The 23878-nt window shown below is 49.2% G+C and overlaps 1 protein-coding gene across 5 annotated transcripts in view; it reads right to left on the reverse strand.

The window, feature by feature from the left end:
• The window catches only part of map4k5 (mitogen-activated protein kinase kinase kinase kinase 5), a 148013-nt gene that overhangs the window by 40835 nt on the left and 83300 nt on the right, over window positions 1-23878 (reverse strand). For all 5 annotated transcript variants that reach the window (XM_045709575.1, XM_045709476.1, XM_045709445.1 and 2 more), the window contains 3 exons: window positions 17060-17163; window positions 7322-7499; window positions 5791-5859 (listed from right to left, as the gene is read on the reverse strand). In XM_045709575.1, the coding sequence (XP_045565531.1) occupies window positions 5791-5859; window positions 7322-7499; window positions 17060-17163 (351 nt within the window). The remainder of the gene's footprint in view (window positions 1-5790; window positions 5860-7321; window positions 7500-17059; window positions 17164-23878) is intronic.

Consider the following 23878-nt stretch of genomic DNA (forward strand, 5'->3'; position numbering starts at 1 on the left):
ATGCTCGGTGGTCTTAGAACGAGATGTAAAAGATTAAAACTAGAGGAGAGGGTGTCTCTGTCTGAGTTTAAACCTCTGGTAGAGGAAACTAAAACTAGAGGAGAGGGTTCAGTATGTAATCCCCCCCTTCTAGATGTGCTGGGTGGTACCATCTCAAGGTAGGGTTCAGTATGTAATCCCCCCCTTCTAGATGTGCTGGGTGGTACCCCTCAAGGTAGGGGTTCAGTATGTAATCCCCCCTTCTAGATGTGCTGGGTGGTACCATCTCAAGGTAGGGGTCAGTATGTAATCCCCCCCTTCTAGATGTGCTGGGTGGTACCATCTCAAGGTAGGGGTCAGTATGTAATCCCCCCTTCTAGATGTGCTGGGTGATACCATCTCAAGGTAGGGGTTCAGTATGTAATCCCCCCTTCTAGATGTGCTGGGTGGTACCATCTCAAGGTAGGGGTTCAGTATGTAATCCCCCCTTCTAGATGTGCTGGGTGGTACCATCTCAAGGTAGGGTTCAGTATGTAATCCCCCCCTTCTAGATGTGCTGGGTGGTACCATCTCAAGGTAGGGTTCAGTATGTAATCCCCCCCTTCTAGATGTGCTGGGTGGTACCATCTCAAGGTAGGGGTTCAGTATGTAATCCCCCCCTTCTAGATGTGCTGGGTGGTACCATCTCAAGGTAGGGTTCAGTATGTAATCCCCCCTTCTAGATGTGCTGGGTGGTACCATCTCAAGGTAGGGGTCAGTATGTAATCCCCCTTCTAGATGTGCTGGGTGGTACCATCTCAAGGTAGGGGTTCAGTATGTAATCCCCCCTTCTAGATGTGCTGGGTGGTACCATCTCCAAGGTAGGGGTTCAGTATGTAATCCCCCCCTTCTAGATGTGCTGGGTGGTACCATCTCAAGGTAGGGTTCCGTATGTAATCCCCCCTTCTAGATGTGCTGGGTGGTACCATCTCAAGGTAGGGTTCAGTATGTAATCCCCCCTTCTAGATGTGCTGGGTGGTACCATCTCAAGGTAGGGGTTCAGTATGTAATCCCCCCCTTCTAGATGTGCTGGGTGGTACCATCTCAAGGTAGGGGTTCAGTATGTAATCCCCCCTTCTAGATGTGCTGGGTGGTACCATCTCAAGGTAGGGGTTCAGTATGTAATCCCCCCCTTCTAGATGTGCTGGGTGGTACCATCTCAAGGTAGGGGTCAGTATGTAATCCCCCCCTTCTAGATGTGCTGGGTGGTACCATCTCAAGGTAGGGGTTCAGTATGTAATCCCCCCTTCTAGATGTGCTGGGTGGTACCATCTCAAGGTAGGGTTCAGTATGTAATCCCCCCCTTCTAGATGTGCTGGGTGGTACCATCTCAAGGTAGGGGTTCAGTATGTAATCCCCCCCTTCTAGATGTGCTGGGTGGTACCATCTCAAGGTAGGGGTTCAGTATGTAATCCCCCCTTCTAGATGTGCTGGGTGATACCATCTCAAGGTAGGGGTTCAGTATGTAATCCCCCCCTTCTAGATGTGCTGGGTGGTACCATCTCAAGGTAGGGGTTCAGTATGTAATCCCCCCCTTCTAGATGTGCTGGGTGGTACCATCTCAAGGTAGGGGTTCAGTATGTAATCCCCCCCTTCTAGATGTGCTGGGTGGTACCATCTCAAGGTAGGGGTCAGTATGTAATCCCCCCCTTCTAGATGTGCTGGGTGGTACCATCTCAAGGTAGGGGTTCAGTATGTAATCTCCCCCTTCTAGATGTGCTGGGTGGTACCATCTCAAGGTAGGGGTTCAGTATGTAATCCCCCCTTGTAGATGTGCTGGGTGGTACCATCTCAAGGTAGGGGTTCAGTATGTAATCCCCCCCTTCTAGATGTGCTGGGTGATACCATCTCAAGGTAGGGGTTCAGTATGTAATCTCCCCCTTCTAGATGTGCTGGGTGGTACCATCTCAAGGTAGGGGTTCAGTATGTAATCTTCCCCTTCTAGATGTGCTGGGTGATACCATCTCAAGGTAGGGGTCAGTATGTAATCCCCCCCTTCTAGATGTGCTGGGTGGTACCATCTCAAGGTAGGGGTTCAGTATGTAATCCCCCCTTCTAGATGTGCTGGGTGGTACCATCTCAAGGTAGGGGTTCAGTATGTAATCCCCCCCTTCTAGATGTGCTGGGTGGTACCATCTCAAGGTAGGGGTACAGTATGTAATCCTCCATTCTAGATGTGCTGGGTGGTACCATCTCAAGGTAGGGGTTCAGTATGTAATCCCCCTTCTAGATGTGCTGGGTGGTACCATCTCAAGGTAGGGGTTCAGTATGTAATCCCCCCCTTCTAGATGTGCTGGGTGGTACCATCTCAAGGTAGGGGTTCAGTATGTAATCCTCCATTCTAGATGTGCTGGGTGGTACCATCTCAAGGTAGGGGTTCAGTATGTAATCCCCCCCTTCTAGATGTGCTGGGTGGTACCATCTCAAGGTAGGGGTTCAGTATGTAATCCCCCCCTTCTAGATGTGCTGGGTGGTACCATCTCAAGGTAGGGGGTTCAGTATGTAATCCCCCCCTTCTAGATGTGCTGGGTGGTACCATCTCAAGGTAGGGGGTTCAGTATGTAATCCCCCCTTCTAGATGTGCTGGGTGGTACCATCTCAAGGTAGGGGTTCAGTATGTAATCCCCCCTTCTAGATGTGCTGGGTGGTACCATCTCAAGGTAGGGGTTCAGTATGTAATCCCCCCCTTCTAGATGTGCTGGGTGGTACCATCTCAAGGTAGGGGTTCAGTATGTAATCCCCCCTTCTAGATGTGCTGGGTGGTACCATCTCAAGGTAGGGGGTCAGTATATAACCCCCCTCCCTTCTAGATGTGCTGGGTGGTACCATCTCAAGGTAGGGGTTCAGTATGTAATCCCCCCTTCTAGATGTGCTGGGTGGTACCATCTCAAGGTAGGGGTTCAGTATGTAATCCCCCCCTTCTAGATGTGCTGGGTGGTACCATCTCAAGGTAGGGTTCAGTATGTAATCCCCCCTTCTAGATGTGCTGGGTGGTACCATCTCAAGGTAGGGGTTCAGTATGTAATCCCCCCTTCTAGATGTGCTGGGTGATACCATCTCAAGGTAGGGGTTCAGTATGTAATCCCCCCTTCTAGATGTGCTGGGTGGTACCATCTCAAGGTAGGGGTTCAGTATGTAATCCCCCTTCTAGATGTGCTGGGTGGTACCATCTCAAGGTAGGGGTTCAGTATGTAATCCCCCTTCTAGATGTGCTGGGTGATACCATCTCAAGGTAGGGGTTCAGTATGTAATCCCCCCCTTCTAGATGTGCTGGGTGGTACCATCTCAAGGTAGGGGTTCAGTATGTAATCCCCCCTCCTAGATGTGCTGGGTGGTACCATCTCAAGGTAGGGGTTCAGTATGTAATCCCCCTTCTAGATGTGCTGGGTGGTACCATCTCAAGGTAGGGGTTCAGTATGTAATCCCCCTTCTAGATGTGCTGGGTGGTACCATCTCAAGGTAGGGGTTCAGTATGTAATCCCCCTTCTAGATGTGCTGGGTGGTACCATCTCAAGGTAGGGGTCAGTATGTAATCCCCCCCTCCTAGATGTGCTGGGTGGTACCATCTCAAGGTAGGGGTTCAGTATGTAATCCCCCCCTTCTAGATGTGCTGGGTGGTACCATCTCAAGGTAGGGTTCAGTATGTAATCCCCCCTTTCTAGATGTGCTGGGTGGTACCATCTCAAGGTAGGGGTTCAGTATGTAATCCCCCCTTCTAGATGTGCTGGGTGATACCATCTCAAGGTAGGGGTTCAGTATGTAATCCCCCCTTCTAGATGTGCTGGGTGGTACCATCTCAAGGTAGGGGTTCAGTATGTAATCCCCCCTTCTAGATGTGCTGGGTGGTACCATCTCAAGGTAGGGGTTCAGTATGTAATCCCCCCCTTCTAGATGTGCTGGGTGGTACCATCTCAAGGTAGGGGTTCAGTATGTAATCCCCCCCTTCTAGATGTGCTGGGTGGTACCATCTCAAGGTAGGGGTCAGTATGTAATCCCCCTTCTAGATGTGCTGGGTGGTACCATCTCAAGGTAGGGGTTCAGTATGTAATCCCCCCCCTTCTAGATGTGCTGGGTGGTACCATCTCAAGGTAGGGGTTCAGTATGTAATCCCCCCCTCCTAGATGTGCTGGGTGGTACCATCTCAAGGTAGGGGTTCAGTATGTAATCCCCCCCTCCTAGATGTGCTGGGTGGTACCATCTCAAGGTAGGGGTTCAGTATGTAATCCCCCCCTTCTAGATGTGCTGGGTGGTACCATCTCAAGGTAGGGGTTCAGTATGTAATCCCCCATTCTAGATGTGCTGGGTGGTACCATCTCAAGGTAGGGGTTCAGTATGTAATCCCCCCTTCTAGATGTGCTGGGTGGTACCATCTCAAGGTAGGGGTTCAGTATGTAATCCCCCCTCCCTAGATGTGCTGGGTGGTACCATCTCAAGGTAGGGGTTCAGTATGTAATCCCCCCTTCTAGATGTGCTGGGTGGTACCATCTCAAGGTAGGGGTTCAGTATGTAATCCCCCTTCTAGATGTGCTGGGTGGTACCATCTCAAGGTAGGGGTTCAGTATGTAATCCCCCCCTTCTAGATGTGCTGGGTGGTACCATCTCAAGGTAGGGGTTCAGTATGTAATCCCCCCCTTCTAGATGTGCTGGGTGGTACCATCTCAAGGTAGGGGTTCAGTATGTAATCCCCCCCTTCTAGATGTGCTGGGTGGTACCATCTCAAGGTAGGGGTTCAGTATGTAATCCCCCCTTCTAGATGTGCTGGGTGGTACCATCTCAAGGTAGGGGTTCAGTATGTAATCCCCCCTTCTAGATGTGCTGGGTGGTACCATCTCAAGGTAGGGGTTCAGTATGTAATCCCCCCCTTCTAGATGTGCTGGGTGGTACCATCTCAAGGTAGGGGGTTCAGTATGTAATCCCCCCCTTCTAGATGTGCTGGGTGGTACCATCTCAAGGTAGGGGTTCAGTATGTAATCCCCCCCTCCTAGATGTGCTGGGTGGTACCATCTCAAGGTAGGGGTTCAGTATGTAATCCCCCCTTCTAGATGTGCTGGGTGGTACCATCTCAAGGTAGGGGTTCAGTATGTAATCCCCCCCTTCTAGATGTGCTGGGTGGTACCATCTCAAGGTAGGGGTTCAGTATGTAATCCCCCCCTCCTAGATGTGCTGGGTGATACCATCTCAAGGTAGGGGTTCAGTATGTAATCCCCCCTTCTAGATGTGCTGGGTGGTACCATCTCAAGGTAGGGGTTCAGTATGTAATCCCCCTTCTAGATGTGCTGGGTGGTACCATCTCAAGGTAGGGGTTCAGTATGTAATCCCCCTTCTAGATGTGCTGGGCGGTACCATCTCAAGGTAGGGGTTCAGTATGTAATTGTATTATATTATATTGTGTTGTGTGTACACGCTGACAACTTCCTGCTGACCTCTTGCCAGGTCCCCCTCGAAAAACAAAAAGAGGTTTCTAAACTCAAGGGTCTTTTTCCTGGTTAAATAAATGAAATAATGACTGAAGGGCAAACAATTAACATCATGTCTACTTTCTCAGTGCAGGACTAGTTAGACTGAAATGGGAGTCCCAAATGGCTCACTATTACCTATGTAGTGCACTTCCCTATGGGCCCTGGTCAAAAAAGTAGTGCACTATCAGCCCTATGGGTCCTGTTCAAAAGTAGTGCACTACCAGCCCTATTGGCTCTGGTCAAAAGTAGTGCACTACATAGGGAATAGTGTACAAGTGGGGCTCAGAGGTTTGAGGTCAGAGGTCATACTTACTGTCCAGGCACACTAGCACTGTGTCCCTCTCCAGCTGGGTCACATGGATGGCATCCACTGCTTGACCAGCTAAGGGAAGACACATTGAAAATAATGGTTACCATAAAGATATCCCTACTGGAATCCAGAAATAGATCAACATAGGTGTTTCAATGTGTACATACAGTATGAATCCAGGGTTGTGTTCACGGTTTTAAAATGACATGCTTTGCAACAGAAAATGAAAATGAGCATTTTCAGGTAGTCTAGATAGTCCCTCCAAGTTTCCGTTTTCTTCCGTTTGGTGCCTATTGATCACATCTCAGTGAACCAGGAGGAGCCAGAGTTGAGGACGATAGTCTGTGTGTAGATCTAGCTAGCTTCGTAGCGTACCACTCACGAGGTGGTAGTGTGTGTTTGGTGCCTATTGATCCCCTCTCAGTGAACCAGGAGGAGCCAGAGTTGAGATTGATGGTACACTACATGACCAAAAGTATGTAGACACCTGCTCGTCGAACAACTCATTCCAAAATCATGGTCATTAATATAGAGTTGGTTCCCTCTTTGCTGCTTTAACAGCCTCCACTCTTCTGGGAAGGCTTTCCACTAGATGTTGGAACATTGCTGCGGGGACTTGCTTCCATTCAGCCATAAGAGCGTTAGTGATTCGAGCACAGAATCGTCTAGAATGTCATTGTATGCTGTAGCGTTTAGATTTCCCTTCATTGGAACTAAGGGGCCTAGCTGGAACCATGAAAAACAGCCCCAGACCATTCTTCTTCTTCCACCAAACTTTACAGTTGGCACCATGCATTGGGGCAGGTAGCGTTCTCCTGGCATCCGCCAAACCCAGATTCGTCCATCGGACTGCCAGATGGTGAAGTGTGATTCATCACTCCAGAGAACGTGTTTCCATTGCTCCAGAGTCCAATGGCGGTGACCTTTACACCACTCCAGTCGACGCTTGGCAATGCACACGGCCACATAGTAACGGCCACTTAGTAAGGACCGGATGCAATTTGAAAGTTGTTCATGCTTTGGTGTACACACAGCACAGTAAAACGGTATTATTTTATCAATAGGAGTGGAAAAAAGGTGCTGTGTGAACAGCCAAACACGTGAAAGATGGGAATAAAATAACAATAAGTAATAAAATAACGATAAGTAATAAAATAAAAGCCTATTTCACACCATAGCCAGCTGAATTTACATGTTAACTTTTCTTTCATGTTGATTACAGCTAAAATGAAAATGTAGCACCGACTCTCCCATGGATTGGTGGTTTCAGGATTGTCTCAATGAAGAGTTCGGCGTTGGACTAGACGCGTGCGATACGCGCGTGCAGTTACGAGGCTGCTAGAGTTAGCGGCAGGCGGACAAGCAATACCCACTGTCATAGTACGGATGAAGCCTGAGATGGAATGTGAAGCTAACTGAAGCTGGCTAGCTTCATAAAAGCCTGAGTAGATCTAGCTAGCTTCGTAGCGTACCACTCAGGAGGAGCCAGAGTTGAGGACGATAAGTCTCTGTGTAGTGTGCGTTTGTTCCTTACTTGATCCCATCTCAGTGAACCAGGAAGAGCAGGAGTTGAGGTTGATGGTCTCGAAGCGGACCACCTGGCCTGGCTCCGTGGCCTGGCTGACAGCTATACACACCATGGGGTATTCCTGCTCTGGAACCACCAACATCTCAAACACCTTCAGAGGGCTGGGCAGGGGGAAGTCAAAGTGCTGAGGGACAAAAGAGAGAGAGAGAGAGAGAGGGAGGGATGAGGGTCTCTGGAAGTAATGCTGAGGTGGTAAAGTGGGTTCTAATACCACAGTATGCCAGTCATTTTGTAAACTAAATAATATGGATGCTATAGCAATTTTCTAGGCAGAGAACTCCCATTTTCCTTCTCCATTAGCCTGCTCCTGAGCATGGACGTTTGCTGAATGGAACATAGCTTATGTGTTTGGTTCTAAGGAGTCCTGAATGGAACATAGCTTATGTGTTTGGTTCTAAGGAGTCCTGAATGGAACATAGCTTATGTGTTTGGTTCTAAGGAGTCCTGAATGGAACATAGCTTATGTGTTTGGTTCTAAGGAGTCCTTCTATAATATGTATTATGATGGCATGATTTGTTTCGAAACCAATGCTGTTGTTCACAGAGTACAACCTACTGTAGACCTGGGATAACTAGTTGTAACTCTGCTTTGTGGAAAGTTACTTTTTCAGGGAGAACAAATAGTTCCTTTGGAGGTGACTACAACTATTTGAATACAGATCCTCAAATATGGCAATTTTTTAAATTTATTATTTGAATACACATCTGAGAAAGAGACTACTTTGATTAAAGAGTCCCTATGGCTCAAGTCCTGGCCCCCGCGCTCAAGTCCTGGCCCCCGCGCTCAAGTCTGAGTCACTGGGTTCACATTAAGTCAAAATAAAAGTCATTTATCCAGTCAGATGTAGAGGCAAGAGGAATTTAGTCAATACATTATTTGCTTTGCCTTTCTTTCTGTGCCACCAAATGTTTGCATGTAGGCTACTGGTAATGTTACCAGGGCCACGTTCAGTTGAAAAACCATTCTCAAACGTTGCAAATAGAAATTCCATGAATAGAGCCAATGTTATTCCTTATTCAACATGTCAGAGGCATGTTTGTTCTACATAGCATATTTCTATCTGAACGTTCAAAAACCTCGCGCCCTGCTGAAGGGCTAGAATCTAGCCTGGCTAACAAATACAGTGGGGAAAGTGGGAGGGTTGAGCGACGTTACAAACTCAAAGACAGCCTACTTTTCTTTACTCAAGGGAGAGAAAAAAAACATACTGTAGCTAGAATGTTGTTTTACTATTAAACTCAATGCTGCTATTGTTTTTAATTCTGTAGAGCAGCTTGTATTTCTTAAACCAGGCAAAGGGAGCTAACTAGAAGGCTGGTTTTGACTGGTTAGCTCCAGGAAATCAAGAAAGTCACCTGTGCGATGTGTATAATTGGAGGCAGAGCCGGAGTGGAGCCTATCTGCCGACACTAATCGCTTGTTCCCCCGCAGCTCACCAGCTGATATACGCTGTATGTACCGGTGTTTCCCACTGCTGAACAGAAATGCACATCTGTGCTGGTAATATTAATTGTGCTCGCAATCTCTTGAAAAACTATTTTTCCAGTCCACTAAGTAGTCAGATTTTAGACAGAGATAATTTAGTCTCATTTTAGTTGTAGTTTTTTTCTGAGTCTATTGAGTCAGTTATAGTCTCATCAATTGCCACTGAAAAATAGGTGTTTGATGAATATTTGTCACTATTTTTGGAAACGAAATTAACACAGATGTCCAGCCTCCTGAATGTCCTTTGCCCCAGGTGTACATAATCATGTGAAACCAATTAACCAATGATATTTTGTATAAATTGTGATGGTCAACTACTGCATGACTCCCAACAATTGAAAAAATTTGAAGGTGGGCCTCTCGAGTGGCGCAGTGGTCCAAGGCATTGCATCACAGTGCTAGAGGCGTCACGACAGATCTGAGTTCGATCCCGGGCTGTGTCGCCGCCCGGCCGCGACCGGGAGACCCATGAGACGGCGCACAATTAGCCCAGCGTCATCCACGTTAGGGGAGGGTTTGGTCGGCTGGGATGTCCTTGTCCCATCGCGCTCTAGCGACTCCTTGTGGTGGCCGTGGGCATGCATGCTGACTTCAGGTCGCCAGCTGTACGGTGTTTTCTACGACACATTGGTGCGGCTGGCTTCCGGGTTAAGTGAGCAGTGTGTCAAGAAGCAGTGCGGCTTGGTGGGTCGTGTTTCAGAGGAAGCATGGCTCCTGTCCTTCTCTCACAAGTCCGTACAGGAGTTGCAGCGATGGGACCATACTCACTATGCCGACGCCCCCCTCAGAGAGAGACAGACACAGCTTAATGTGAGCTCACATTTTTCCAACATGTTTTTAACATTTATTTTTTAACAAAAGGATAGATTTGGAGTTAGATAAACTTGGATTTCTCGGCAGGTACATATGCAGGATGCTACACGCCTTCGCGCTCCAGATCAAAACTCCAAACCTACAACCTAATTTTGACCAAAATGAACCAGAGAGATTACTGCTTCCAAGGTTTTTATTTTTCCAAGCAAAACAGAGGTAGCTCTAGCCAACAAACAGCAGAGACCTGAGGACACTATTCCGACCTGGAACTGAGCCAGATATAAATTCAATTAGCACTAAGGTGTGAAGTAAAAGGCTTTTGGGCCCAATAAGTGTCAGGAGTCTTTGAAGCGTCCGCTGAAGCCCCCTCCTGCTGTTCAGAGACCATTCAGTCCTCTGAAGCCTTCTGCTGCTGTTCAGAGACCATTCAGTCCTCTGAAGCCTTCTGCTGCTGTTCAGAGACCATTCAGTCCTCTGAAGCCTTCTGCTGCTGTTCAGAGACCATTCAGTCCTCTGAAGCCTTCTGCTGCTGTTCAGAGACCATTCAGTCCTCTGAAGCCTTCTGCTGCTGTTCAGAGACCATTCAGTCCTCTGAAGCCCCCTCCTGCTGTTCAGAGACCATTCAGTCCTCTGAAGCCCCCTCCTGCTGTTCAGAGACCATTCAGTCCTCTGAAGCCTTCTGCTGCTGTTCAGAGACCATTCAGTCCTCTGAAGCCTTCTGCTGCTGTTCAGAGACCATTCAGTCCTCTGAAGCCTTCTGCTGCTGTTCAGAGACCATTCAGTCCTCTGAAGCCCCCTCCTGCTGTTCAGAGACCATTCAGTCCTCTGAAGCCTTCTGCTGCTGTTCAGAGACCATTCAGTCCTCTGAAGCCTTCTGCTGCTGTTCAGAGACCATTCAGTCCTCTGAAGCCTTCTGCTGCTGTTCAGAGACCATTCAGTCCTCTGAAGCCCCCTCCTGCTGTTCAGAGACCATTCAGTCCTCTGAAGCCCCCTCCTGCTGTTCAGAGACCATTCAGTCCTCTGAAGCCCCCTCCTTCTGTTCAGAGACCATTCAGTCCTCTGAAGCCCCCTGCTGCTGTTCAGAGACCATTCAGTCCTCTGAAGCCTTCTGCTGCTGTTCAGAGACCATTCAGTCCTCTGAAGCCTTCTGCTGCTGTTCAGAGACCATTCAGTCCTCTGAAGCCTTCTGCTGCTGTTCAGAGACCATTCAGTCCTCTGAAGCCCCCTCCTGCTGTTCAGAGACCATTCAGTCCTCTGAAGCCCCCTCCTGCTGTTCAGAGACCATTCAGTCCCCAGAAGCCCCCTGCTGCTGTTCAGAGACCATTCAGTCCTCTGAAGCCCCCTGCTGCTGTTCAGAGACCATTCAGTCCTCTGAAGCCCCCTCCTGCTGTTCAGAGACCATTCAGTCCTCTGAAGCCCCCTGCTGCTGTTCAGAGACCATTCAGTCCTCTGAAGCCCCCTCCTGCTGTTCAGAGACCATTCAGTCCTCTGAGGCCCCCTGCCGCTGTTCATTGACCATTCAGTCCTCTGAAGCCCCCTGCCGCTGTTCATTGACCATTCAGTCCTCTGAAGCCCCCTGCCGCTGTTCAGAGACCATTCAGTCCTCTGAAGCCCCCTGCCGCTGTTCAGAGACCATTCAGGCCCCTGAAGCCCCCTCCTGCTGTTCAGAGACCATTCAGGCCCCTGAAGCCCCCTCCTGCTGTTCAGAGACCATTCAGTCCCCAGAAGCCCCCTGCTGCTGTTCAGAGACCATTCAGTCCCCTGAAGCCCCCTGCTGCTGTTCAGAGACCATTCAGTCCTCTGAAGCCCCCTGCTGCTGTTCAGAGACCATTCAGTCCTCTGAAGCCCCCTCCTGCTGTTCAGAGACCATTCAGTCCCCAGAAGCCCCCTGCTGCTGTTCAGAGACCATTCAGTCCTCTGAAGCCCCCTGCTGCTGTTCAGAGACCATTCAGTCCTCTGAAGCCCCCTAATGCTGTTCAGAGACCATTCAGTCCTCTGAAGCCCCCTGCCGCTGTTCAGAGACCATTCAGTCCCCAGAAGCCCCCTGCTGCTGTTCAGAGACCATTCAGTCCTCTGAAGCCCCCTGCTGCTGTTCAGAGACCATTCAGCCCTCTGAAGCCCCCTCCTGCTGTTCAGAGACCATTCAGTCCTCTGAAGCCCCCTCCTGCTGTTCAGAGACCATTCAGTCCTCTGAAGCCCCCTCCTGCTGTTCAGAGACCATTCAGTCCTCTGAAGCCCCCTCCTGCTGTTCAGAGACCATTCAGCCCTCTGAAGCCCCCTCCTGCTGTTCAGAGACCATTCAGTCCTCTGAAGCCCCCTCCTGCTGTTCAGAGACCATTCAGTCCTCTGAAGCCCCCTCCTGCTGTTCAGAGACCATTCAGTCCTCTGAAGCCCCCTCCTGCTGTTCAGAGACCATTCAGTCCTCTGAAGCCCCCTGCTGCTGTTCAGAGACCATTCAGTCCTCTGAAGCCCCCTGCCGCTGTTCAGAGACCATTCAGTCCTCTGAAGCCCCCTGCTGCTGTTCAGAGACCATTCAGTCCTCTGAAGCCCCCTGCCGCTGTTCAGAGACCATTCAGTCCTCTGAAGCCCCCTGCTGCTGTTCAGAGACCATTCAGCCCTCTGAAGCCCCCTGCTGCTGTTCAGAGACCATTCAGTCCTCTGAAGCCCCCTGCTGCTGTTCAGAGACCATTCAGTCCTCTGAAGCCCCCTCCTGCTGTTCAGAGACCATTCACTGGCATTTTCTACAAGACATCTGCCTCCAGAAATAAACACTTCTCCCAAGTGGGTGTGACACGTACTCCTGTTGCCTGCTGCACTGCTGCTTGGATTCCACCTGGCGATCTGTTCACCGTCTGCCCTGGCCTGTCTCCCCCTGTTTGGTACAGGTACCTCCACCACCCTCACCCCTCTCTGTTCACCGTCTGCCCTGGCCTGTCTCCCCCTGTCTGGTACAGGTACCACCCTCACCCCTCTCTGTTCACCGTCTGCCCTGGCCTGTCTCCCCCTGTCTGGTACAGGTACCTCCACCACCCTCACCCCTCTCTGTTCACCGTCTGCCCTGGCCTGTCTCCCCCCGTCTGGTACAGGTACCACCCTCACCCCTCTCTGTTCACCGTCTGCCCTGGCCTGTCTCCCCCTGTCTGGTACAGGTACCACCCTCACCCCTCTCTGTTCACCGTCTGCCCTGGCCTGTCTCCCCCTGTCTGGTACAGGTACCTCCACCACAATCACCCCTCTCTGTTCACCGTCTGCCCTGGCCTGTCTCCCCCTGTCTGGTACAGGTACCACCCTCACCCCTCTCTGTTCACCGTCTGCCCTGGCCTGTCTCCCCCTGTCTGGTACAGGTACCTCCACCCCCCTCACCCCTCTCTGTTCACCGTCTGCCCTGGCCTGTCTCCCCCTGTCTGGTACAGGTACCACCCTCACCCCTCTCTGTTCACCGTCTGCCCTGGCCTGTCTCCCCCTGTCTGGTACAGGTACCTCCACCCCCCTCACCCCTCTCTGTTCACCGTCTGCCCTGGCCTGTCTCCCCGTCTGGTACAGGTACCACCCTCACCCCTCTCTGTTCACCGTCTGCCCTGGCCTGTCTCCCCCTGTCTGGTACAGGTACCTCCACCCCCCTCACCCCTCTCTGTTCACCGTCTGCCCTGGCCTGTCTCCCCGTCTGGTACAGGTACCACCCTCACCCCTCTCTGTTCCCCGTCTGCCCTGGCCTGTCTCCCCCTGTCTGGTACAGGTACCACCCTCACCCCTCTCTGTTCAGCGTCTGCCCTGGCCTGTCTCCCCCTGTCTGGTACAGGTACCACCCTCACCCCTCTCTGTTCACCGTCTGCCCTGGCCTGTCTCCCCCTGTCTGGTACAGGTACCACCATCACCCCTCTCTCCCGGGCTTTCGCTCTCCTCCAGCACACACGCATTCATGTTACCTGATGAAATTGCTGTAAAATATGATCTTGTTGCCATCTGATGCACATTCAGATGTCATAAATCAGCAGTGCAGAGCTCTCCCTGTCCTCTGCCGTGCCCTGATTGTATTACTGCTGATGATAACTGGAAATGTGCATGTACACTCTGGCCCACTTACTGTTGCTTGCCCCAATTCTGACTTGTGCTCTGATATCTGCTTCAATGATTTCTGCTCTCGTAAAAGCCTGGGTTTTCTGCACATTAACACTAGAAGCTTATTACCTAAAATGGATCAATTGAAAGTGTGGATTCACAGCTCCAATCCAGATGTGTTGGTCATTACTGAGACGTGGTAAAGGAAGAGTGTCCTGATTTGTCATAGACGCTTGCTAAAAAACTTTAATGAGCAAGCCTTCCTTCATGACCTGGCCTCTGTAAATTGGTGTAGAATCAGCTTGATCCCCTCTGTCGAAGACGCTTGGTTCAGCCCCTGGTTTGACCGTGATCTTGCCGAGTTACTCCACCTAAAGAGTTGCATTTGGCGAAAGGCTCGGCACACGCATACTCAAGCGGACTGGCTATCATTCAGGCAAATGAGAAATAAGTGCACTCAGGCTATCCGGAAGGCCAAAGTTAGTTACTTTAAGGAGCAGTTCTCTCTCTGTGGGTCTAACCCCAAGAAGTTCTGGAAAATGGTTAAAGACGTGGAGAATAAACCCTCCTCCTCACAGCTGCCCATGTCCCTTAATGTTGATGATGTGGTTGTTACTGACACACAGAGGAGTGGCTTCGGCACAAGTTTGAATGTCCTTCAGTGGCCCAGCCAGAGCCCGGACTTGAACCCGATCTAGCATCTCTGGAGAGAACTGAAAATAGCTGTGCAGCGACGCTCCCCATCCAACCTGACAGAGCTTGAGAGGATCTGCAGAGAAGAATGGGAGAAACTCCCCAAATACAGGTGTGCCAAGCTCGTAGTGTCATAGCAAAGAAGACTAGAGGCTGTAATTGCTGCCAAAGGTACTTCAACAAAGTACTGAGTAAAGGGTCTGAATACTTATGTGAAATCAGTTTTTTTTAAATTTTTAATACATTTGCAAAAATGTCAAAAAGCCTGTTTTTGCTTTGTCATTATGGCGTATAGTGTAGATTGACCAGGAAAAAAATAAAAATATGGAAGAAGTCAAATGGTCTGAATACTTTCCGAATGCACTGTATTTAGAAGAAATCAATTAAAGGTTGTAGTTTGGTTCTTCATCAAAAATTTGGCAGCCATAAAATATTATTTGGTTTCCTGAGAGGTATTCCAAATACTTGAAAGTATTATTTGGTTTTCTGAGACCTGTATTTGAATATCAAAGAAAAAAGGTTACCTTTTACAATGCCCTCCACTAATATTGGCAACCTTGGTAAATATGAGCAAAATGGGCTGTGCAAAAAATGTCTTTGCTGTTGGTCTTTCATTGAAAATATACACAAAAAGCCAACCTTTAATGGAAGTAAAATTATTGAGAAAAAAAAGTGAAATAAATACTTTTCTACGAAACATGTGCCACAATTATTGGCAAATTCTGATTAGTAAAACCAAACTTTAGTATATTCCCATTCATATGTTACGTTTAAGTTTACCTGAGTGATTAGGAACACTTAAGTGGTAAGCCATGACTTCCTGTTTCACTGGGGTATAAATATGAGGTGACACACAGGCCAAGTTCCCATAGTCATCCATCCCGTATGGGAAAGACCTGAGAATACACTAATGATGTGAGACAAAAGGTTGTTGAGTTGCAAAAATCAGGAAATGGCTATGAGAAAATGGTTCACTGACCACAGAATCAAGGTTTTGCCATGGCCATCCCAGTCCCCTGAACCAAACCCCATAGAAAACCTGTGGGATGAGCTGAAGAGGAGAGTCCACAAGCTAGGACCTGGGAATCTGAAGGATCTGGAGAGATTCTGTATGGAGGAATGGTCTCAGATCCCTTGACATGTGTTCTCCAACCTCATTACACATTATAGGAGAAGACTCAGAGCTGTTGTATTGGCAAAGGGAGGTTGCACAAAGTATTGAATGAAAGGGTGCCAATAATTGTTCCACACATATTTGAGAAAAATATTTGTTTTATAATAATACATTTTTTCTTTTCAATTATTTTACTTTAAAGTTGAGATTTTTGTGAATATTTTGAATGAAAGACCAAGAGGATAAACAATAAAAGGGTGCCAATATTAGTGGAGGGTACTGTAGATTTAACTTAACTATATTCGACTACCTTGAGAATTTGAAAACTATTTTCTGCCCAGGTCTGATCTACTGGAACCTTTTCCACCTGGTGGATCCATTTAACTACAGGTGGGTCCATTTAACTACAGGTGGGTCCATTTAACTACAGGTGGGACCATTTAACTACAGGTGGGTCCATTTAACTACAGGTGGGTCCATTTAACTACAGGTGGGACCATTTAACTACAGGTGGGACCATTTAACTACAGGTGGGTCCATTTAACTACAGGTGGGACCATTTAACTACAGGTGGGACCATTTAACTACAGGTGGGACCATTTAACTACAGGTGGGACCATTTAACTACAGGTGGGTCCATTTAACTACAGGTGGGTCCATTTAACTACAGGTGGGTCCATTTAACTACAGGTGGGACCATTTAACTACAGGTGGGTCCATTTAACTACAGGTGGGACCATTTAACTACAGGTGGGACCATTTAACTACAGGTGGGTCCATTTAACTACAGGTGGGTCCATTTAACTACAGGTGGGACCATTTAACTACAGGTGGGTCCATTTAACTACAGGTGGGTCCATTTAACTACAGGTGGGTCCATTTAACTACAGGTGGGTCCATTTAACTACAGGTGGGTCCATTTAACTACAGGTGGGACCATTTAACTACAGGTGGGTCCATTTAACTACAGGTGGGACCATTTAACTACAGGTGGGTCCATTTAACTACAGGTGGGACCATTTAACTACAGGTGGGTCCATTTAACTACAGGTGGGTCCATTTAACTACAGGTGGGTCCATTTAACTACAGGTGGGACCATTTAACTACAGGTGGGTCCATTTAACTACAGGTGGGACCATTTAACTACAGGTGGGTCCATTTAACTACAGGTGGGACCATTTAACTACAGGTGGGTCCATTTAACTACAGGTGGGTCCATTTAACTACAGGTGGGTCCATTTAACTACAGGTGGGTCCATTTAACTACAGGTGGGTCCATTTAACTACAGGTGGGACCATTTAACTACAGGTGGGACCATTTAAAACTACAGGTGGGACCATTTAACTACAGGTGGGACCATTTAACTACAGGTGGGACCATTTAACTACAGGTGGGTCCATTTAACTACAGGTGGGACCATTTAACTACAGGTGGGACCATTTAACTACAGGTGGGACCATTTAACTACAGGTGGGACCATTTAACTACAGGTGGGTCAGACTAGATGAGGGACTGACCTTGATGAGCATGAACCTCTGCATAGGCTCGTACCACTGTAGCAGGACTATCCCAGACTGCAGCGCTCCACACAGGTACTTATGGCCTGTATAGGGGTTCCTCACTGTGGGAGAGAGAGAGATGTGATTACTGTAAATAATGTATGCACTCACTACAATGTAAGTTACTTTCAATCACAGTGTCTGCTAAGTGGCATAGTCACAGAGTAGACAAAACATTAAGAACACCTGTTCTTTCCATGACAGACTGACCAGGTGAATCCAGGTGAAGGCTATGATCCCTTATTGATGTCACCTGTTAAATCCACTTCAATCAGTGTAGAATGAAGGGTAAGGATTTTTAAGCCTTGCGACATGGATTGTGTATGTGTGCCATTCAGAGAGTGAATGGACAAGACAAAATAATTAAGTGCCAGGCGCGCCGGTTTGTGTCAAGAACTGCAATGCTGCTGGGCTTTATCACACTCAATAGTTCCCTTTGTGTATCAAGAATGGTCCACCATCCAAAGAACATCCAGCCAACCTGACAACTGTGAGAAGCATTGGAGTCAACATGGGCCAGCATCCCTGTGGAACGCTTTCGACACCTTGTAGAGTCCATGCCCCGACGAATTGAGGCTGTTCTGAGGGCAAAAGGGGGTACAACTCAATATTAGGAAGGTGTTCTTAATGTTTTGTGCACTCAGTGTATACAGTGGCAAGAAAAAGTATGTGAACCCTTTGGAATTACCTGAATTTCTGCATAAATTGGTGATAAAATTTGATCCGATCTTCATCTAAGTCACAACAATAGACAAACACAGTGTGCTTAAACTAATAACACAAATTATTGTATTGTTCTTGTCTATATTGAATACATATTTTAAACATTCACAGTGTAGGTTGGAAAAAGTATGTGAACCCCTAGGCTAATGACTCCTCCAAAAGATAATTGGAGTCAGGAGTCAGACTGCAAGAGCACAGCGCAGAATGCTCAATGAGGTTAAGAAGAATCATAGTGTCAGCTAAAGACTTACAGAAATCTCTGGAACATGCTAACATCTCTGTTGACAAGTCTACGATACATAAAACACTAAACAAGAATGGCGTTCATGCAAGGACACCATGGAAGAAGCCACTGCTGTCCAGAAAAAACATTGCTGCACGTATGAAGTTTGCAAAAGTGCACCTGGATGTTCCACAGCGCTACTGGCAAAATATTCTGTGGACAGATGAAACTACAGTTGAGTTGTTTGGAAGGAACACACAACATTATGTGTGGAGAAAAAAAGGCACAGCACACCAACATCAAAACCTCATCCCAGCTGTAAAGTATGGTGGAGGGAGCATCATGGTTTGGGGCTGCTTTGCTGCCTCAGGGCCTGGACAGCTTGTCATCATCGACAGAAAAATGAATTCCCAAGTTTATCAAGACATTTTGCAGGAGAATGTAAGGCTATCTGTGCACCAATTGAAGCTCAACATAAGTTGGGTGATGCAACAGGACAACAACCCAAAACACAGAAGTAAATCAACAACAGAATGGCTTCAACAGAATAAAATACGCCTTCTGGAGTGGCCCAGTCAGAGTCCTGACCTCAACCTGATTTAGATGCTGTGGCATGACCTCAAGAGAGCAGTTCACACCAGACATCCCAAGAATATTGCTGAACTGAAACAGTTTTGTAAAGATGAATGGTCCAAAATTCCTCCTGACCGTTGTGCAGGTCTGATCCTCAACTACAGAAAACGTTTGGTTGAGGTTATTGCTGCCAAAGGAGGGTCAACCAGTTATTAAATCCAAGGGTTCGCATACTTTTTCTACACTACACCGTAAATGTTTACACGGTGTGATCAATAAAGACATGAAAAATGATAATTGTTTGTGTGTTATTAGTTTAAGCAGACTGTTTGTCTACTGTTGTGACCTAGATGAATATCAGATCAAATGTTATGACTAATTTATGCAGAAATCCAGGTAATTCCAAAGGGTTCACATACTTTTTCTTGCCACTGTATTATTATAGGAGACAAAAGGAAAAGGTAGGTCAAAGGATAGGAGCGATAACAGTCTGTTGAATGATGGGTAACAGCATGGCTTCTCTCACTTTTAAAAATATGGAGGTTCTTGACTAGTCTAAACTGAACACAGGTAACAAGAACACGTTGTTGAGGGGTACAGCTGGTCTAGGAACTAGACAGAGGTACAGCTGGTCTAGGAACTAGACAGGGGTACAGCTGGTCTAGGAACTAGACAGGGGTACAGCTGGTCTAGGAACTAGACAGGGGTACAGCTGGTCTAGGAACTAGACAGGGGTTGAGGGGAACAGCTGCTCTAGGAACTAGACAGTGGTTGAGGGGTACAGCTGCTGTAGGAACTAGACAGGGGTTGAGGGGTACAGCTGGTCTAGGAACTAGACAGTGGTTGAGGGGTACAGCTGCTCTAGGAACTAGACAGTGGTTGAGGGGAACAGCTGCTCTAGGAACTAGACAGGGGTTGAGGGGTACAGCTGCTCTAGGAACTAGACAGGGGTTGAGGGGAACAGCTGCTCTAGGAACTAGACAGGGGTTGAGGGGTAAAGCTGCTGTAGGAACTAGACAGGGGTTGAGGGGTACAGCTGCTCTAGGAACTAGACAGGGGTTGAGGGGTACAGCTGGTCTAGGAACTAGACAGGGGTTGAGGGGTACAGCTGGTCTAGGAACTAGACAGGGGTTGAGGGGTACAGCTGCTGTAGGAACTAGACAGGGGTTGAGGGGTACAGCTGGTCTAGGAACTAGACAGGGGTTGAGGGGTACAGCTGGTCTAGGAACAAGACAGGGGTTGAGGGGTACAGCTGGTCTAGGAACTAGACAGGGGTTGAGGGGTACAGCTGGTCTAGGAACTAGACAGGGGTTGAGGGGTACAGCTGGTCTAGGAACTAGACAGGGGTTGAGGGGTGCAGCTGCTCTAGGAACTAGACAGGGGTTGAGGGGTACAGCTGCTCTAGGAACTAGACAGGGGTTGAGGGGGTACAGCTGGTCTAGGAACTAGACAGGGGTTGAGGGGTACAGCTGCTGTAGGAACTAGACAGGGGTTGAGGGGTACAGCTGGTCTAGGAACTAGACAGGGGTTGAGGGGTACAGCTGCTCTAGGAACTAGACAGGGGTTGAGGGGTACAGCTGCTCTAGGAACTAGACAGGGGTTGAGGGGTACAGCTGGTCTAGGAACTAGACAGGGGTACAGCTGGTCTAGGAACTAGACAGGGGTACAGCTGGTCTAGGAACTAGACAGGGGTACAGCTGGTCTAGGAACTAGACAGGGGTTGAGGGGTACAGCTGGTCTAGGAACTAGACAGGGGTTGAGGGGTAAAGCTGGTCTAGGAACTAGACAGGGGTTGAGGGGTACAGCTGCTCTAGGAACTAGACAGGGGTTGAGGGGTACAGCTGGTCTAGGAACTAGACAGGGGTTGAGGGGGTACAGCTGCTCTAGGAACTAGACAGGGGTTGAGGGGTACAGCTGCTCTAGGAACTAGACAGGGGTTGAGGGGTACAGCTGCTCTAGGAACTAGACAGGGGTTGAGGGGTACAGCTGCTCTAGGAACTAGACAGCGGTTGAGGGGTACAGCTGCTCTAGGAACTAGACAGGGGTTGAGGGGTACAGCTGCTGTAGGAACTAGACAGGGGTTGAGGGGTACAGCTGGTCTAGGAACTAGACAGGGGTTGAGGGGTACAGCTGCTCTAGGAACTAGACAGGGGTTGAGGGGTACAGCTGCTCTAGGAACTAGACAGGGGTTGAGGGGTACAGCTGCTCTAGGAACTAGACAGGGGTTGAGGGCTACAGCTGGTCTAGGAACTAGACAGGGGTTGAGGGGTACAGCTGGTCTAGGAACTAGACAGGGGTTGAGGGGTACAGCTGGTCTAGGAACTAGACAGGGGTTGAGGGGTACAGCTGGTCTAGGAACTAGACAGGGGTTGAGGGGTACAGCTGGTCTAGGAACTAGACAGGGGTTGAGGGGTACAGCTGGTCTAGGAACTAGACAGGGGTTGAGGGGTACAGCTGGTCTAGGAACTAGACAGGGGTTGAGGGGTACAGCTGGTCTAGGAACTAGACAGGGGTTGAGGGGTACAGCTGGTCTAGGAACTAGACAGGGGTTGAGGGGTACAGCTGCTGTAGGAACTAGACAGGGGTTGAGGGGTACAGCTGGTCTCGGAACTAGACAGGGGTTGAGGGGTACAGCTGCTCTAGGAACTAGACAGTGGTTGAGGGGTACAGCTGCTGTAGGAACTAGACAGGGGTTGAGGGGTACAGCTGGTCTAGGAACTAGACAGGGGTTGAGGGGTACAGCTGCTCTAGGAACTAGACAGGGGTTGAGGGGTACAGCTGGTCTAGGAACTAGACAGGGGTTGAGGGGTACAGCTGCTGTAGGAACTAGACAGGGGTTGAGGGGTACAGCTGCTGTAGGAACTAGTGGTTGAGGGGTACAGCTGGTCTAGGAACTAGACAGGGGTTGAGGGGTACAGCTGGTCTAGGAACTAGACAGTGGTTGAGGGGTACAGCTGGTCTAGGAACTAGACAGTGGTTGAGGAGTACAGCTGCTATAGGAACTAGACAGTGGTTGAGGGGTACAGCTGGTCTAGGAACTAGACAGGGGTTGAGGGGTACAGATGGTCTAGGAACTAGACAGGGGTTGAGGGGTACAGCTGCTGTAGGAACTAGACAGTGGTTGAGGGGTAGAGCTGGTCTAGGAACTAGACAGGGGTTGAGGGGTACAGCTGCTGTAGGAACTAGACAGTGGTTGAGGGGTACAGCTGGTCTAGGAACTAGACAGGGGTTGAGGGGTACAGCTGCTGTAGGAACTAGACAGTGGTTGAGGGGTAAAGCTGCTATAGGAACTAGACAGGGGTTGAGGGGTACAGCTGCTGTAGGAACTAGACAGGGGTTGAGGGGTACAGCTGCTGTAGGAACTAGTGGTTGAGGGGTACAGCTGCTGTAGGAACTAGACAGTGGTTGAGGGGTACAGCTGGTCTAGGAACTAGACAGGGGTTGAGGGGTACAGCTGCTCTAGGAACTAGACAGGGGTTGAGGGGTACAGCTGCTGTAGGAACTAGACAGGGGTTGAGGGGTACAGCTGCTCTAGGAACTAGACAGGGGTTGAGGGGTACAGCTGCTGTAGGAACTAGACAGTAGTTGAGGGGTACAGCTGCTGTAGGAACTAGTGGTTGAGGGGTACAGCTGCTGTAGGAACTAGTGGTTGAGGGGTACAGCTGCTGTAGGAACTAGTGGTTGAGGGGTACAGCTGCTGTAGGAACTAGTGGTTGAGGGGTACAGCTGCTCTAGGAACTAGACAGGGGTTGAGGGGTACAGCTGCTCTAGGAACTAGACAGGGGTTGAGGGGTACAGCTGCTCTAGGAACTAGACAGGGGTTGAGGGGTACAGCTGCTCTAGGAACTAGTGGTTGAGGGGTACAGCTGCTGTAGGAACTAGTGGTTGAGGGGTACAGCTGCTGTAGGAACTAGTGGTTGAGGGGTACAGCTGCTGTAGGAACTAGTGGTTGAGGGGTACAGCTGGTCTAGGAACTAGACAGGGGTTGAGGGGTACAGCTGCTGTAGGAACTAGTGGTTGAGGGGTACAGCTGCTGTAGGAACTAGTGGTTGAGGGGTACAGCTGCTAGTGGTTGAGGGGTACAGCTGGTCTAGGAACTAGTGGTTGAGGGGTACAGCTGCTCTAGGAACAAGTGGTTGAGGGGTACAGCTGCTGTAGGAACTAGTGGTTGAGGGGTACAGCTGCTATAGGAACTAGTGGTTGAGGGGTACAGCTGCTGTAGGAACTAGTGGTTGAGGGGTACAGCTGCTGTAGGAACTAGTGGTTGAGGGGTACAGCTGCTATAGGAACTAGTGGTTGAGGGGTACAGCTGCTGTAGGAACTAGTGGTTGAGGGGTACAGCTGCACTAGGAACTAGTGGTTGAGGGGTACAGCTGCTCTAGGAACTAGTGGTTGAGGGGTACAGCTGCTATAGGAACTAGTGGTTGAGGGGTACAGCTGGTCTAGGAACTAGTGGTTGAGGGGTACAGCTGCTCTAGGAACTAGTGGTTGAGGGGTACAGCTGGTCTAGGAACTAGTGGTTGAGGGGTACAGCTGCTCTAGGAACTAGACAGGGTTTGAGGGGTACAGCTGCTGTAGGAACTAGTGGTTGAGGGGTACAGCTGCTGTAGGAACTAGTGGTTGAGGGGTACAGCTGCTGTAGGAACTAGTGGTTGAGGGGTACAGCTGCTGTAGGAACTAGTGGTTGAGGGGTACAGCTGCTGTAGGAACTAGTGGTTGAGGGGTACAGCTGCTCTAGGAACTAGTGGTTGAGGGGTACAGCTGCTCTAGGAACTAGTGGTTGAGAGTACAGCTGCTCTAGGAACAAGTGGTTGAGGGGTACAGCTGCTGTAGGAACTAGTGGTTGAGGGGTACAGCTGCTATAGGAACTAGTGGTTGAGGGGTACAGCTGCTATAGGAACTAGTGGTTGAGGGGTACAGCTGCTGTAGGAACTAGTGGTTGAGGGGTACAGCTGCTGTAGGAACTAGTGGTTGAGGGGTACAGCTGCTATAGGAACTAGTGGTTGAGGGGTACAGCTGCTGTAGGAACTAGTGGTTGAGGGGTACAGCTGCTCTAGGAACTAGTGGTTGAGGGGTACAGCTGCTCTAGGAACTAGTGGTTGAGGGGTACAGCTGCTATAGGAACTAGTGGGTGAGGGGTACAGCTGGTCTAGGAACTAGTGGTTGAGGGGTACAGCTGGTCTAGGAACTAGTGGTTGAGGGGTACAGCTGCTGTAGGAACTAGTGGTTGAGGGGTACAGCTGCTCTAGGAACTAGTG

The sequence above is a fragment of the Salmo salar genome, chromosome ssa01 (genome assembly GCF_905237065.1).
Source record: "Salmo salar chromosome ssa01, Ssal_v3.1, whole genome shotgun sequence".
Taxonomy (NCBI): domain Eukaryota; kingdom Metazoa; phylum Chordata; class Actinopteri; order Salmoniformes; family Salmonidae; genus Salmo; species Salmo salar.